At 43.6% G+C, this 17,173-nt stretch overlaps 1 protein-coding gene across 1 annotated transcript in view; it reads right to left on the reverse strand.

Moving 5' to 3' along the window:
• DNAH9 (dynein axonemal heavy chain 9) overlaps window positions 1-17,173 on the reverse strand; it is a 305,997-nt gene that overhangs the window by 89,753 nt on the left and 199,071 nt on the right. Inside the window, exons 46-48 of the mRNA XM_058676055.1 lie at window positions 7,026-7,168; window positions 6,517-6,678; window positions 6,057-6,290 (exon numbers count right to left, since the gene is read on the reverse strand). Coding sequence (XP_058532038.1) covers window positions 6,057-6,290; window positions 6,517-6,678; window positions 7,026-7,168 — 539 coding nt within the window. The remainder of the gene's footprint in view (window positions 1-6,056; window positions 6,291-6,516; window positions 6,679-7,025; window positions 7,169-17,173) is intronic.

Below are 17,173 nucleotides of genomic sequence, written 5' to 3' on the forward strand. Positions count from 1 at the left end.
GATAGAAACTGAGCTCAGTCTGACTTCTCAGTTGTGCGAACCAATTCATTTCTTTTTATTTGTTTTGCCTATATCCACTTCAGTTGTATGTTAGGCAGCTGCCATCAAGAGTCTTGATAATTAGACCAAAGAGTCCTAAGATTTTCTCTCTTTTTTTCCCTTTCCTCCTTCTTCCTTCCCCTCTTCCTTTTCTTTTTTCTTCTTCTTACTTAATGAATTTAGGTCAGATTTTTTTTGCACTTACAACCAAATAATTTTAATACATCATTACAAATTGTTAAATTATTGGCCTCAGACAAGACTGGCGCTTGGAGACTTTGAAACCCCCAACAGGGCCCAGTGTGTAGCCTAGCGGCTAAAATCCTAGCCTCCCATGTGGGCACTGGTTTGTGTCCCAGCAGCCACACTTCTCATCCAGCTCCCTGCATGTGGCCTAGGAAAGCAGTTGAGGACAGTCCAAAGCCTTGGGACCCTGCACCCGCGTGGGAAATCTGGAAGAGGCTCTGGGGTCCTGGCTTCAGACTGGTGTAGCTCTGGCCATTGTGGCTGCTTAGGGAATGAATCAACAGATGGAAGATCTTTCTTCCTCTCTGTTTCTCCTCCTTTCTGTATATCTGATTTTCCAATTAAAAAAACTTTAAGAAATTAAAAAAATCCCCAATAAACTGGATTTAAAACTTTTCTTAATTCACAGACTAGCGGTGGATTAAACTCTAGATGAGTGAAAATGATAATTGCCTTTCCAGCTTTCATGAACATCTTTTCAATTAAATAATTCCTCTTCCTCATGTTTATATCTGAGCTTGATGCAGAAGCAAGGACAGCAATAGCTTCTAAGAAGCGACCACATTGACTACTGTGCTAAGAGGATGAACACAGGTTGCACCAGTTTGGAAAACTCCAGCTGAAGGTGATGCAGACAAAGGACCCCACCCATCCGAGTCTGCAACCAATCAGTACTGGAGGATCACATCCTGTCGTTTCTTCAGCTGCCTGTTGAAGCCTAACACCTCCATGAAGAGAGGAAAAAGACCCTTCCGTTTAGATAACCCTGGGGTAGAGTCTGGACCTTGAAGTTACTGCTTTTCAAAGACCAAGTATTTAACCTTTAAGTGATTATGTCATGCTGAAATGCAAGAACTGGACTTTTCTACTGTTCAGTGAGGAATAGGATGAATCCAGAGCCAAACTGAATCCATCCACATACAGAAAAAGTCACATTTCTGACCATTTCTCTATACTTAATTCTTAGTCTAATATTATGTACTTTAACAAGTAATTTAAAATCCTTGTGTCTATTATCATTACTACTTTTATGATAGCTATTACTGCAAAACAAATCCCGTCCTCTCTGAGACACAGCTTTAAGATTCACTCAGTGTGACCTCAACAAATTATAAGCACTGGAATCTGGAGTTATTGAGTGGTAGAATATTGACAAGATGTAAGTCAAAATTTTACCCTTCTATCAAGACTATGGCATATTTTTGAAGATTTTATACCAGACTAAGAATCCTGAGCGCCAGTCTCACTGTACGAATCATCACTGTGAGGTCCCGGGATGGTTATGGAACATATGCCTAGCACAGAACATGGTCCAAAGTCTTCTCCTACTCTTGTTTTACTTGACTTTAGAGCTGTGCATCTGCTTCTTTGCCTATCCATCCAGCTTTGACTCGCCTATCCTCTTGATATCCATGAGTGGAACACCTACTATGTTCCTGTCTTTGATGATGAGAGGGCCACGAATCAGTCTCTGCGCCTGAAGAATTGGTAGCAGCACCAAGTGACAGGTGTAGGGTGAGGGCCATGGTTCGAAGATGATCCACCAAGAGGCATGTTCCTAACTGCTCAAAGGTGGAAAATGGCTTCTGGGGGTACAGGGAGCAAGTTGCTGAGTTCTTGATCATGAGAAGCTGATGAGATATGGGTATGTATGTAAAGACAAAGATGTGAACTGGTTGTGGAGTTTTGGTGGTGGTGGTGGCTACAAATCTGCTGGCCTCTAGGGTTCAGTATGTTAGGATGGAGTTGTCTGCATGTAGAATAGGTCAAGACTGCTGCTGGAATACAACCAGGGAGGCTCAATGACATGCTGCTCATTCATGAACTTATTCATTGAACAAGCATTACATGGGTGTCCTCACTGACCAGGGACTGTTTCAGGCACTTATGATACACTGGTAAACGAAGCACACAAAGATCCCTGTCCTTACAGGGCCTATAACCAAGGGATAGAGATGAATATCAAAAAGCAAGCACAATAAACACATGAATTATACAGTATGGTAGATGGGATTGAGTGCTTTGGGGGAAAAGATAGACTAGAGCAGGATAAGTAGATCAGAAATAGCGAGAAGTTGCAGTCTACACTGGGGTCATCAGTGCAGGATTCACAGGGAGGATGGCCAAGAATTGAGGCATGGGGATATACGAGAAAAGGTCCCTCAGTCAGAGAATAGCCAGTGCCAAGGCCTGGTGTGTCTGAGGGGAGAGCACACAGGCAGCTGTGTGGTGGGAGAGAGATAGCTTGGGAATAGGGTGGTTGGAGACAAGAGCTGAAGTTACAGGGTAAGGGTGATGAGGCCCCTTGTGATGCAAGCCTCTGCAAGTATTGGAGAAAGAGAGTGGCATGGTCTGATTTATATCCTGAATGGGTCACTCTGGCTGCTGAGTTAACGACAGTCCATACAGGGACAAAAGCAAAGGCACACAATCTAGTCAGAAGGTGTGATGGCTGCCTTGGTAAAAGATCATTGGCATACCAAGGTAGTGGTGGTAAACAGCATGAAATACGGTGGTACTGGAATGACAGTTGACAATGCCTTCTGTTGGTCTAGGTGTGAGTGTGAGATAAAGAGAGGCAGGAGAAGAGTCAAGGACAACTTCAAGGATTTTGGCCTGAGTGGTGGTGTGGGAGACAGTGGGTGAAGCAGGCATGGAGTTGTGGGACAGCTAGGGTTTGGACAGTACTTTGGATGTTGAAGATTCCCAAAGTCATATTAAGGGTACCAAGAGAGTAAGAACATCATTCAGTTATGAGATTTGGAGGTAACACCTCTGAGAGATGATTAAACCTCAGTAGCTTTATAAGCAACCACAAGGTTTAGCAATATACACTTAGCTCCCTCTTGCCATGAAATGCCCTATGCTATGTTGGGACTCTGCCACCAAGCACAGTATCATCAGGGGCTGAACTAACAAGGCCTGCCTGATCTTGCAGTGTGATGCTTCAGAGCCATGAGCTGAAATCAACTGCTCTCCTTTATAAACCTGGGTTGCCTGGATTATTTTGTTATGGCAACAAAAAGCTGACCAGTACAGGGGACTCCTAAGAGTACTGTTGATTGAAATGACCTACATAAAACATGTCTATATTAAGATATTTAGAATAGGAATATAAATCCGGGAGACAAATTTGTGGCATATTTAGAAAGACTTACAGAATTTATTAATTACTAAAAGCAGGAAGTGAGAGACGGGCGAGAGGCTAAGAAGCACTCCCCTCCAGATAAGGGCCTAAGTAATTGGGTAGATAGAAGTATCTATCTATCAGATAATTATGTTGTAGTTTTTGGTAAGTTCCGATTTGACCCAAGCCAGATCCTGGGAGGATTCTCTGCTATGTTTTTGTAGATAGTGCTGGATTTGCCTAAAGGTACAACTAGGCTTCTTTTTTGCTAATTCGAGATATCCTAAAATAAGACCAGACATGTGTGCTTTCTTCGTGGTCTGCTTAAAGGCCCAGGGTGTGTAAAAAATAGAATCCTGTTCTCTGCTCCGTGAGAGGGTCAGAGTATCTTTTTCCCATCCCTCACATCCTGTTCATCCTTTGCACAAACTGAGCAGCAATTCCAGGAGCTCAGTGGGTAGCAGGCAGGACGGGGCTGATGAGGGGGGCAGAATGTTCTGAGGGCATCTGAGTGGTGTGAGGAAAAAGTAACAGGAAAGCATGGGAGCAGGTTAAAAAAAGAAGATCTTGTAATACTGCATTCTGCAATTATGTTCTATGTTATTTTCTACAAGTTCAGAGACTGAGAGAAACAGAAAGTGACTGAGAAAACGTAGAACCTTTCTTTAGGAAAAGTGCACGCCAGGTACACTGCTGGGACTTTAGGCTGCGATCTGTCTGGCAGCTCTAAGGCGTTCTGATGGTCACCCATATGGAAAGACAGTAATCTCATATATCATTTGCACATGTCATTGGTGGATATACATGGTGTCTAAGCTGATTTCTTCTTGTCTGAAAGTACACCAAACCCTAGTATAAAAAGTCTGTATGAAAATATTGAACAAGGAAAGGGATAGTACTTTGAAGATGAGGAGCGAGCATGGCTCTGGAAATCAGCCATTGCCAGACCTAGAAAAACACAGAGCTGAAGCTGCTCGGGTTTATCGGTACAAGAGTTTCTGTGAAATTGCTACGGGAAAACAGGTTTAAACAAATGAACAAAAACAGCCATAGAATGTATTGAAAGGGGTGGGGGGGAAGGAAGAGATGAGGAAGAGTTGTTGAGAAATTAAAAATGCAGTAGCATAATTAAAGTCTTCATTGCAAGGCATAAGAAGTAGCAGCAATCTCATACATGATTAAATAAGTGTTTTGTCAGGATAGCTTGCAAGGCTTTCCTAGAATATGGAGAGGAAAGCCAAAGGGATGAAAACAAGAACAGAATAGATACAGGGAATAAGGAATCCATCCAGCATGCCACTGCTCCCGGACGGGAGGCCAGACTAGGTGTACAAAACCATGTACTGGAAACTCTTCCTGAACAGAAGAGAGACTGTGGCAGAGACGGCAAAGCCTCACAGCGTGGCTCTAAATTAAATATCAACGGAGCAATTCCAAAAGCAAAATTCTGAAGAAATGAATGACTTAGAGAGCTACAAACACATGGGATGTCCAAATGTGAAGTTGAGCTAGCTGGCTCATAACTATGAGAGAACTTATCAAACTTTGCCTTCTCCATGAGAAAGCTCATTCTGCTGCTGGTGAACCAAGGAAAAGAGGCAGCAGTACTTGGTGGGCATGAGAAGAGGGCAGAGCAAGTGCTAACGTCATCTCCAGTTCTTGAGGGAATAGCAAATTGACCGAAACAAACTTATTCCATTTATGAGAGTAAACAGAACAACATAACAAGGACATGGCGACTGAGTCTTCCCAGGGACCTAAAAATACATGAGAAAATGCAGACAACACTATAGGATTTGTTTCAGAAGTGAGATGCCCATGTAAGGACAAAAGAAATAAATGAAGAAAACCGGCATAACCCTGCATCTTTTGCCCTCCACCATTTCTTCCTGTTAGTGGTCTGTCTCTCAGAGGAGACAGAAAGTCTCCTCCTATGGAGGCTGAAAGTTTGGTCCCCAGTGTGGCTGTGTTGAGAGGTGCAGGGACCTAGTGGAAGGTGATTTGGTCATGAATTCCACATGAATGTGTGAGTACAGTCTCATGGAAGTGGGATTAGGTCACCAGGGAGTAGGTTCGTTCCCAAGAGAATGGGTGGGCATGAGCAAGCCTGGAACATCCCTGAATCCCTCCCCCACACCTGTTGCTCTCCTCTTGCACAAGCACTTCTGCCACTGTGAGAACATCTGTCCCGAGGTGCTCACCGGAGCTGACCAGATGTGAGAGCTGTGCTCTCGGGCCTCTGGAAGCACGAGCTAAACAAATTTCTCTGCTTTACAAAACACTCACCTGAGGGTAGCAGAGCGACAGAGAATGGACTAAGGCAGAGGGGGAGTGTGTTGGAGAGGAGAGAGAGGAAGAGGGAAAGGGGGAGATTGTAAGGAGGAAAAGGGAGAGAGCAGGTGTCCAGGAGCAGTCCAGCATCCCTGTGAGGACCCAGCCATCTAGCCCCGAGGCTGCGGGCTGTGCCTCTGCTGGGGGAACTTGATCTTCACTTTGGGGTTGTTTGTGAAGAAAACCTTGGAAACCATCTATATTTTCCCATACTGATTGTGATCTCTTCCACCTTCCCTCTCCCCGACCTTTCTCCCCCAGTCCCCCTGTAAGGGCAGCTCCCCTGGGGGTGGGTGAGGAGGAGGGTACTCGCCTGGGCAGAGGTGCTGTCGAGCTTCAGCAGCCCGTTTTCAAGCCGCTCCATTTTGGATTTGAGATCTTTGCTATTCCTGTACAGTAGGCTCTGGTAGAGTCTGATGAACTCCAGAAAGGACTTGGGGGTTGTGTAGTTGTAGCGTTGCTCATTGCTCAAATAGGACTGGGATGTTTTGTTGACACTTGTGTGGACAAAGGCCATGAATTTACTGATTGACTGCTTGATTGTAGGCTGAAAAGAACCAAAAGAAAAAAAGGAAGAGAAAATAAAGAGATCATCTCACCATCAATAGTAGACAGAAACAGCTGCCCAGCCCACTGGTGCCTTTAGCACACTGGACTTGGTGTTCCACCCATGCCATCCAAGAATGACTTACAACCCTGACTTTCTAGGCCCACGATTCCTTGTGTTAAAAGGTGGGGAGGACCTGGTGGACCCATCTCCTATTCTCCCTCACCTCAATGTTCTCTGTGTTTTGCAAGAAGCGGAAGCTGACAGACTCCAGTGCCTGCTGAGGCCACTCGTGGAACCAGTCGATGGCTGTGCAGTTCACAATGGCTGGGAACTTCCGGCTGCGGACCCTCAGCTTGTCCCCCACGGGCGAGAAGCACAGAGTCACCTGAAAAGAAGGAGGGCAGGGCATGGGGTGGGCAGAGCTGACCAAAAAGACGTCAGAGGAATCCTTGGAGAGGCAGACATGGCTGCAGGTTGTTGATCACATGTAACAGAAAGAATGCTGGTATATCATGAGGCAGAAGGCAGGCTATTCTCATGCAGCACATGAGAAAGGCAGCCTTGGCCAGCCTTGGCCAGCCTTGGCCTGATGCTCAGGCTTGGAAGAGTACTGCCTGCATGTCACCTACTCCCAAGACACGCAGTAAGTACAGCTGAGTCTGAAACAGCAGCAGAAGCTGCCATGAGATACCTGTGGCCCCTGCCCGCCCTGCTTAGTCAATCCCTCTTCACCTTCAGCTGTCGGCGGAGTCTGTCTATAAAGAACTTCCAGCAGTTCTCTCTGTTGTCCATCAGACCTTGGCTCTTGACTTCATTCCTCACACTGCTTAGGATGTTTTCAACTTCATCGTCGGAGTAAAGATCTGGGATCTCTCCTGGGGAAGAATAGGGGCCAAGGACAGCTTGGTCTTCTCACTAATGGATACAATCAGATATTGGAGATAGTCCAGCTTGGGATACCAGATCCTTGCTTTGACGCCATGTTCCACCTCTCCTTCAGGTGCAAACGGATAGACACCGTATTTACTCCTACTTTAGGATAAGCAAGCGAATGCCTGGATGAGTGAAACAGGGTGAGGTTGACTCTGGAGCAGTCAGCTGGTAGAATGAGAGCCTTCAATCTTTTCTTCTGCTTAAAGCATCTACTTGAGGGCCAGCATGATAACCTAGTGGCTAAAGTCCTCGTCCTGCATGTGACAGGATCCTATATATAGGTGCCGGTTTGTATTCTTGCTGCTCCATTTCCCATCCAGCTTCCTGCTTGTGGCCTGGGAAAGCAGTAGAGGACGGCCCAAGGCCCTGGGACCCTGCACCTGCGTGGGAGACCTGGAAGAGGTTCCACGTTCCTGGCTTTGGATTGGCTCGGCTCTGGGCATTGGTGGCCACTTGGGGAGTGAACCAGCAGACAGAAAATATTTCTCTCTGTCTCTCCTTCTCTGTGTAAATCTGTCTTCCCAATAAAAAGTAAGTAAAATCTTTAAAAATATTTTTAAAATATAAAAAAAACCCCTCAACATCAGCATAAAGCTTTTAAAGGCCCAGGGTCACCTAGGCATAAGAAAAGAGTTTGAGGTGGGATATGATTTTCATGTTGACAGCAAGAGGGGATTTACTAGTAGACAATTTATTCATCTAGCAGGTGCCTTTCTTTGATCTATTATCTGGACCTGAGGAGGTTCCCATACCCCTGCCTGTGAGAGGAAGCTCCTCTCTCTGATTTGTTAGGTAAACCTGAGGATTAGGGAGTTCCTGGCCTGTGCATTTCTGTATCAACTCTTCCCTGAGCATTCTCCACTTAGCAGCTGGCTAAGGCTCTACAATGGCAAGGCTTCCCAATATCCTCCTCTCAATCAGTTGTCTTCCTACACTCAAACCAATCTGAGCTTTCTCGGTGACAGAAATGAGACAGAAGGAGGTAAAAATGAAGAGAGCAGGATACTACTAAAGCATGAAGGCCCGGATCTAATATGAAAGCAAATGTGGGCTCCTTTTGAAGCGTGACTGTACTCACAAGCTTTCGATGATATCCATGTCCAAGTCAGGATAAGTCATTGCAGAGAGGGGATGGTGGAGGGAAACGACACCCCACTTTCCTTGCAGATTGATGTGAACTCCCCCCAGTGTACAGTTTGGAAAATGTTAGTAACTGATCAGAGAGCTGGAAGTCTGTGCGCCTACTTGAGTTAATGCGTTTGAAGGAAACTTGGGCCAACTCTCCAATATATTCTGGCCACAATAGCTTGGCAGCTTTAACCCAGCCAGGAGGCTAACAAAGATTTAGTACTTACACTAACTAAGTCTCACCATTTCAAAAGATTAAAATAAGAAAAATGAATAATTAGGAAAGTGAGTGCTAGTTATATTTACTTTCTTTCCTTAATTGGCCAAACTTGAATTAACTTCTATTTTTAAGATGCTTAATATAAGCATAAATAGAAAAAACTTGCAATTGTAACTTGTCAAAATCAAGGTTTTACTAATGGAATAATGTAACATCTTTAAACATTTTTTTAATTTACCCATTTTCTATTTTTGAAAGGCTCACAGACAGACACATACAGAGAGAGAGAAAAAAACCTTCCATTTGATGGCTCAGTCTCTGATGCTGGAAACAGCCATCTGGCAAAGAACTTGGAACTCAGTCCGAGTCTCTCACCTGAGCCATCACCTGCTGCCTTCTACAGAACCCATTAAAAGGAGGCTAGACCAGAAGTGGAGTACTGGGACCAGGCACTCTGAGATTGGAAATGGATGTCCCAAGTGGTGATCCAATCATTGCACCACATGTCCGCCTCACATTTCAGCCTTTTATGATATAAATTCACATCAGGGAAAAGTGTTAGGAAAATCAAGTGAAATCTGGTATGTGCTGAGAGTTGAAGTTTAGTTTAAAAGAGAAGTGCTCAGATGAAATTGGCTTGAGTTGTATTTATCCAACATAAGGGGCTAGCAGCTTATAGATGTTCATATTCTTTTTCCTTTGGTCTCCTGGATTGTGTGTGTTTCCTTTTCTATGAATCTGTTGGAGCCCTCTAGAGATTGTGGGTTGTCTGTGGTCTTAGGACATATGTAATTGTAGTTTATATTTTCCACTTTTCTGCTCTTCAGATGTTAGAGTTCATGTCCTTTTGGTTGGTAATGTATCTGTGGCATGCTACTTACCGAGGAGGCAAACTGCAGCCTACAGACTAAATCTGGTTTATCTGCTACTTCTTTGTATGGCCTGCAAGCTAAGAATGGGTTTTCTAATTTTGAATGATTGAAACAATTAAAATAATAATCATATTAATGGCATGTGAAAATGACACGAAGTTCAAACTTTATTGCCTGTAATAAAGTCTCACTAGCTGTAACCACACTCACTAATTGAGAGTTGTGTATGACAGTTTTTGCACTACTGTGACAGAGTAGCTGTGACAATGCACCATCTGCAATGCCTAAAATATTTACCTTCCAACCCTTCATAGAAGATATTTGCTGACCTTGCTTTATGTGATGTTCCTGGTGCTGAGACACAGAAAGTGTCCAGGCCATTTATAAACTTTTCCTATGTTTGTAGGACCATGGTATTTGTCACACAATCCAAGGAGTTTGTAAGAACATCACCACATGAAATATGTAGGGCTATATAACTATTAATTGGGAGCAAGGTTAGTATTTTCTGATTTGTTGCCCCAGTTTTTCCTGAAAACATTCCTGTTACTTACAGTAGGATGTGTGTTGGGGGTCCACAGTATAGGGTGGGTGGGGTTGTGACGTAAATACAAAAGCAATTTGAATATCTGGAAAATTTCTTCCTGGGAGCTAGAGCTGGGGAACCCAGACTCCGCCCTCAAGTGTTTATGGGCTTCATATAGCCACGAACATATTTTGTCAATCAGAGATACCTGGCTTTATCTGCTCTGCGTCTGTGAATTCCTGGGAGGGCACAACTGCCTTTGGGGGAAAAAGAGTTCAACTTGGTTCAGCTGGAGGTTAGTGGGAGCAGGTAAAGCTAAGTGTAAGCAGGTAAAGAGTTTAAATGGACCCTTTCTCCACAAACAAGGTAGCTTCCCATTTGCTTACGGGCTTCAAGCCCATGGGGTTCTGACAGTGCTTTAGAACAAAATGTTTCCTTTGGTCTCAAGGTAGAAAAATCAAGGGTTGGTTGATTTTTTTTTTCAGGACCTCTGCCCACCTTGTCCCATGACTAGAAAACATCCCAACACATACGTCCAATAGTAGTAATATCTAATATGAAGATGGCACCTTGTTATCAAGTTTGAACAATACCTCCTGGAGGTCGATCACAGATCAGGGTATGTGCTAAGTGCCAGTGTGAAAAACGGTGAAAAGACACAGTCTCGACAGAGGCTGATAACTGTGTCAGTGCTCTCTGGCCTCTTTGAGTGGTAGTTATTGTGAGAAGTAAACTTTTGGTCTATTTTATTTTTTTAAAAAAGTCCATCTTTTATTATTTTCCTAATTTCTAGATTTACATAAAATGAGAACAATTCATGTGTTTTGTATATACAGATACAGGAGCTTAAGGTGTTGTGAGTAAATAGCTAGTTGCATAATAGCTCGGTTACATGCACCTGAAAGCTTCGATGCAAGCCGGATATGAGTGATCAAAATAACTGAAATAAATGTTAGGGAGATTGTAACCCTGTAGTATCCAGCCACTGATCAACCAGGGAAGAAACCTGTGTGCTAGGAAATAGGTAGCTTACTGCAAACCATACAGGGTACGTTGGTCTACCCACTGTTGCAAGATTTTAATAAATATTCACTTGTGCTGTACTTGCTCAGTCTGAATCCATCCTTTGAATGGATAGATGAAGCTATCTGTGCTTCCCACAGTTATTTAACTCTTTTTTTCTCAGTATCTCTGGCAGATTTAATAACACAAGAACAGAAAATATGTTTTTTGCCTTTCACAAGTTTACAATCTTGTTTCAATACGCTATGTGTAGCCATTGACTATTATAGGAACATGGAGGAGATCTATTCCTAGGAACTGTGAAGACTGCTTAGAGAAATAGCACTCAAGATACAAGTCTTCTAATCTGGGTAGAAGTTAATTTAGGCAAAGGAGAGGGCATGAGGTTCAGAAGGAACAGCATGAATGATTAAGGCTGTCGGGAAACAATAATGTGTGTTGTGCCAAGGAGTCAGAAATTGCTAGCTCGTAATGGAAGGAGTGAGGGTTATAAGGAGAGAAAGGGGAAATCCTAACGTACAAAAGGGACTCAGGTCTTACCTTGTATGCAGTTACAAGTTAACAAATGAATTAGTGTTTAAATGGACCCTTTCCCAATCAGTGAAGAGGATGGGTTGGAGGGGAGAAAGCTGGGAGGTGAGGAGATGAGATGCCTAGACATTTGTCAGGGTGGGAGATGACAAGATCAGTGGTTGTCAGGACAGAGAAGATACAGAAAGAGAAGTAGGGAGAAGAGTTGGTGGCAACTGATTCTCTCTTGGTTATAGGTGGTGACTGAGCAAGGTTGTCCCTGTATGGGAATCCAGAGACACACCATCTGAAAGAATGTGTATGGACATTGGTGACACAGGAAGAATAGGCTGATGACTTCAGCAACTTTTCACTTTACCCTTTTGGGATTCCTGTTTTGCAACTGGGAGGCTAACCAGGTGCTAGATACATCCGGGGGTCAGATCTACTAAGTGCACAAAATATGTTTAACAGGTCTAGTGTAGGTACAGGCATTTGGCCCCAAAGTTGAGATGCTGCTTGAGACACCACATCAACATATGTGGGGCCAAGTCTTGGCTTTACTTTCATTTCTAATTTCATGCTGCGTGTACCCTGGAGGCAGCAGATGACAGCTCAGAGGGTTGGGTCCCTGCCACCCACATGCAAGACCTGGGTTGAGTTCACAGCTCCTGACTGTGGTAGGTGTTTTAGGAGTGAACAGAAGACGAGGGTTTCTTCTTGTTTGCCTCTGCTTTCAGCTCTTTTTGCCTTTTCAAATGAAAATGAACCCAACTAGCCACAAAAGAGGTCTACTGCATGACTGATGGATATTTTTGTGGTTATTTTTTTTCCTTCCACAGAAACTAAGTCAAAATTGGATTTATAGAACAGCATAGGTGGCTCACCAGGTACACACAGCGAAAAAAAAAAAAAAAAATCCAAGGCCAAATCTGTTATAAACGTTTCTGGACCCGGCACTCCTATGGAATGCACATAGTCAGTTAATACATTTCTTACTCTTGGAAGTAATCCTAACACACCTGGAAAATGAAGTTACCTTTTTATGTTCTACATACCAAAAGGAGGCCTAGCTTAAAGATCAAAAGGACGCTCTGGCTCAGAGATGGAGAGGAATGTGACTCTTTGAGAGAGAACCCATTGGTTATAAATCCTTCCTTAGTCCACCTATTCAAATTTGAGCATGCTATGTGGTGGCTGGATCTGGGAGTTTAACAAAAGATGACTGAATGTATGAAGAAATGAACAATGATCTAGATTGTACCAAAGTAAAGACATTTTCATTTTGGAGTGAGGCAATTATCCTTTTGGAAAATAAAAAGAAAAATCCTAATATAAGATCCCAAAGCAGAACCAAGTATGGAATCTGCCAGATAGGAGGAGCAGAGACATGGCACCTAGGGCAGGATAGGTCTTTGCAGTTGCCTGGCGCCAAAGGGTAATTGTACTGTTGTAAGATGGGATTTCTGAAAGGTGGGAGAGCTGGAGGTACTTCCTTCTTCTAGACCAGGATGCAGTCTTGTTTTTTAAATTAATTAATTAATTAATTTTTTATTAATTATTTTGCATTATGTGACAGTTTCATAGGCTCTGGGAACCCCCCCATCCCTCCCCATGCCCCTCCCCCCTGGTGGATTCCTCCACCTTGATGCAGTATTACAGTTCAAATTCAATCAAGATTCTTTCCTTGCAAACGTATACCAAGCATAGAGTCCAGCTACTTATTGTCCAGATGGGTTGAACAGTTTCTTGGGGAGACCATTTCTGATCCGAAGTTAGAGCTGGTAGAATATCATCCCAGTCAATTAAGAGTCCCAATATAACATCAACAGCAATTTGCAACATTATGGAATTGACATGGTTTTGAGTAACCAGTAGATGCAGTCTTGTTGATGCTGAATGTGGGCTGAGGACCAAGAAAGAACAACTGTTTCTAAGAATTCCCTAAATGCCTGGGTTTCATGGGCAGAGTATCCTTTCCAGAAATGACTGTAGCAGATCAATAACGATACAGCAAGCATTGAGCTTTTCAGCTCCAGCAAGAACCTATGTTTTGTGCAGTCACCAACAGTTGTGTGACCTCCAACCTCTGAGCACTGAGGGAAGTGGTGCAAAGGTGTGTTGCATCTGCTCCTGGCCTGGGTGACCACCCTGCTCCTATAAAATCACATATGTTTTGATCATCCAGTCAGGAAATTAATTTGATTGTTAAAACTTTGTGTGTGGCGTTCCTATCATTCTGTAACCCACTTGTGAGGGGCTTCTGAAATGGCACAGTGTCAGAAGTGGGATCCATGAGACAAATTCCCAAAGGGTGAAATAATCAGCTAAATAAGTGTAACAGGAAATCAAACTGTATGGCCAAAGATGATTGTTTCACTGATGTTTCTGAAGAAAAACTGCCTCCATAGGACTTACTCAGTACACCTTCTATCAAGCCTGGGTGGACTTACAAGTAACTACCAAAAACCCACAATGATTTAGCAGTGTGGTAGCCTCAGGCAGTTTTCTGGTCTCCTCACCTAGGCAAGAAGCAATTGCACAATCCCACAAAATTGAAAAAATCCAGGAGATAGTGAATTTCCCAGGAATCCTGTAGCCTTGACTGGACTTGCAGTCAGCTGCTTTCTAGACAGAAATTCTTTAATTGATATTCAAAAGCAGAACTAATATATGCCTTCAATCTCCCTGTCATGATAGTTCATTAAAAAAAAAAAAGAGAGAGAGAGACTGAGGAAGCTTGAAAGCAGAAAAAGGTATTCATCTTCACCGTTTCTCCATTTTAACCTGAGCATACAAATCATGCCTTTTGTGGTATTCAATACAGAAGCCACAAAAAGGAACTGTGAGTCAGAAACCTCATGGCTTTGGAGTAGCCTGATTACATTAAGATTTCACTGGGCCGGGCCCGGCGGCGTGGCCTAGCGGCTAGAGTCCTCGCCTTGAACGCCCCGGGATCCCATATGGGCGCCGGTTCTAATCCCGGCAGCTTCGCTTCCCATCCAGCTCCCTGCTTGTGGCCTGGGAAGGCAGTCAAGGACGGCCCAAGGACTTGGGACCCTGCACCTGCGTGGGAGACCTGGAGGAGGTTCCAGGTTCCCGGCTTCGGATTGGCGCGCACCGGCCCATTGCGGCTCACTTGGGGAGTGATTCATCGGACGGAAGATCTTCCTCTCTGTCTCTCCTCCTCTCTGTATATCTGACTGTAATAAAGTGAATAAATCTTAAAAAAAAAAAAAAAGATTTCACTGGGCCAGGCTTCAGAAACTCATTTGTGAAAAAAAGAAGAGAAAACCCTTCTAAATGAGAATTAAAGGCAGTTAATTGAGAAATAAAATTTCAGTTGTTAGAAGTATAGCAGCACCTGTGTCTGAGATATTATTTTAGGAGAAAGTGACCTGGCTGGATTAGTGCCAATGGAAATACCGGTGATGTTCCAGCATGCCTGACGTTTCCAAAGCTCTAAGTCTTTGGAAGCCGTTTTGCTCTCCTGGATTGTTTTCTAATGTTAAGCTTTAGGGTAGCTTCAGTATGAGATGGTAGTTGTCTCATTTAGTTCAGTAATAAAAAGGTAAGCAAATATTAGTAGGCTAAATGCTATGGTAGAAGGAGGTTGGTTAGATGTTAGTATTTTGGAAAGTAAAGCTTTTTTGGGAGGGGGCATTGGAGGTGAAACGTTAGAAGAGTTCAGAAGCAAGCTCTTGGAAATAAAGTTGACTTACAGTAAATAGGGTGAGAAAGAAATGCGAGTCTGGGGGGCAGGTGTTTAAGCCTAGGGATTTAAGATGCTGGTAGGATGCTATTGCCAATGTTTGGTTTGAGTACTGGCTCTAGTTCTCAATTCTCACTTCCTACTAATGTAGACCCTGGAAGGAGCAGGTGTTGGCTCAAGTAGTTGGGTCCTTTGTCAGTTCTGTGGGAGACATGGACTGATTTCTCAACTCGCAGTTTTGAGTCTGCTGAGTTCTCATTATTGCAGACACCTGTGGGAGTGAACCAGCAGATGGGAGCTCTTTAGGTACCTTCCTCTCTTTCTTCTTCCTGTGTTCCTATATCTTAGATTAAAAAGAAAGGAAGGAAGGAAAGAAAGAAGGAAGAAAGGAAAGAGCGTGTGGATCCAGTGTAACACTAGGAACCAGCACAAGAAAGAATCTAGGACATGGGTCCTTGTCAGAAACAGACTGAAAGTTGGTCACAGAGCCTGCTGGTGCATGTTCTGGATCTGGGACCAATGGCTCTTCATGGAAGTGACAGTAACACAGCCTGGAGTAAGGACAATGGCTAATGAGGTTCCCAGGGATGGGCTAAATCCATCCTGAAATGTATTATTTGTTACACAAGGTGTCACATGGGAAAGTGCACTTGTGGTCCTGGTTCCTGATTTTAATAGACTAACAAGCGCTTGCTCAGACCATGGGGCAGACACAGGGAACATGGGCATTGGAAGGGCACAACATCTGCACACTCTCTTGCTCCCTTTACCCCAGAGAAGAGATGCTTTTGCAGATGGTGTGTTTAGTTGAAGATTCAAGAGAGTCTAATACCCCTTTCATAGATATAAACACTCCTATATCTACTTAGGTATATAGTTTATGGAGTATATTTCCTTTTAAAACTTTTAAGTTATATATTTAAAGGTTTATTTTATGTTTATTTGAAAGGCAGAGTTGCACAGAGAAGAAGAAACGGAAAGAGAGGTGAGGGAGAGAGAGAGAGAGAGAGAGACACTTGTGTTCACTGGTTCACTTCTCAAATGGCTACAACAGCCAGGACTGGGCTAAGCCAAAACCAGAAGTCTAGAACTCCACCTAGGTCTCCCTTGTGGGTAGGAAGGGCCCAAGTACTTGGGCCATTTTCTGTTGCTTTCCCAGACGCATTAACAGAGAACTGCACTGGATGCGGAGTAACTAGGACTTGAACTGACACAGTGTTGCATGCAGTGGTTTAATCTGATGTGACACAACACTGACCCTATTTTTCAGAGATATTCCATATCTTGGAAACATATGTATGTGCGTATACACCTATATACATACACATGTGTAGTTTTCTGAGTGGTTAAATCTTGAGCTCCTACATAAATAAGAACAATCAAGCAACAAGAATTGAACTGTCCACTAAAATTCCATCGTGCGCAAATTGTGTTACAGAGAACATAACTTCTGTAAAGGCCAATGGGGACTAAGGAACGCTTTGTGGAGAGATTCTACATTGGGTCCTACTTCCACTTACTTCCATCAGCCTCTGAATCCCTGTTTAATTCAGTTGGTGACCTGACATTGACCTGCTTGGTATCTGTGTTGCACATGCAAGTTCTCCCTATCTAAACATTCCTGCCAATGTCTAACCCAACTGAGTTTACATGCACCTGTCTCCTTTGTCTGGGGAATGTGCAGGGGCAGCATCTTCTCTCTGGACCCAGTGAATCCTATGGGCCTGAACCTGCTCTTTCTCCCAGAGTCAGGTCTACTTCCACTAAGGGAGCCCCTAGGTTCTTGTCTGTTTAATAGTGAAGGAACAAGGATGGCTTATCTCTCACCAACTCTGCGAAGGGCCTTAAGAAAATCAGGCTCTTTCAGTGTGTCCATTTCCTCTCTTATTTCTGTGATCTCACTCTTTTGGCCTTGAACCAAGTCTCTAACTTTGAATGATTGCTTCCAGGGCAGAC

This window comes from Ochotona princeps, chromosome 17, assembly GCF_030435755.1.
Source record: "Ochotona princeps isolate mOchPri1 chromosome 17, mOchPri1.hap1, whole genome shotgun sequence".
Classification (NCBI taxonomy): domain Eukaryota; kingdom Metazoa; phylum Chordata; class Mammalia; order Lagomorpha; family Ochotonidae; genus Ochotona; species Ochotona princeps.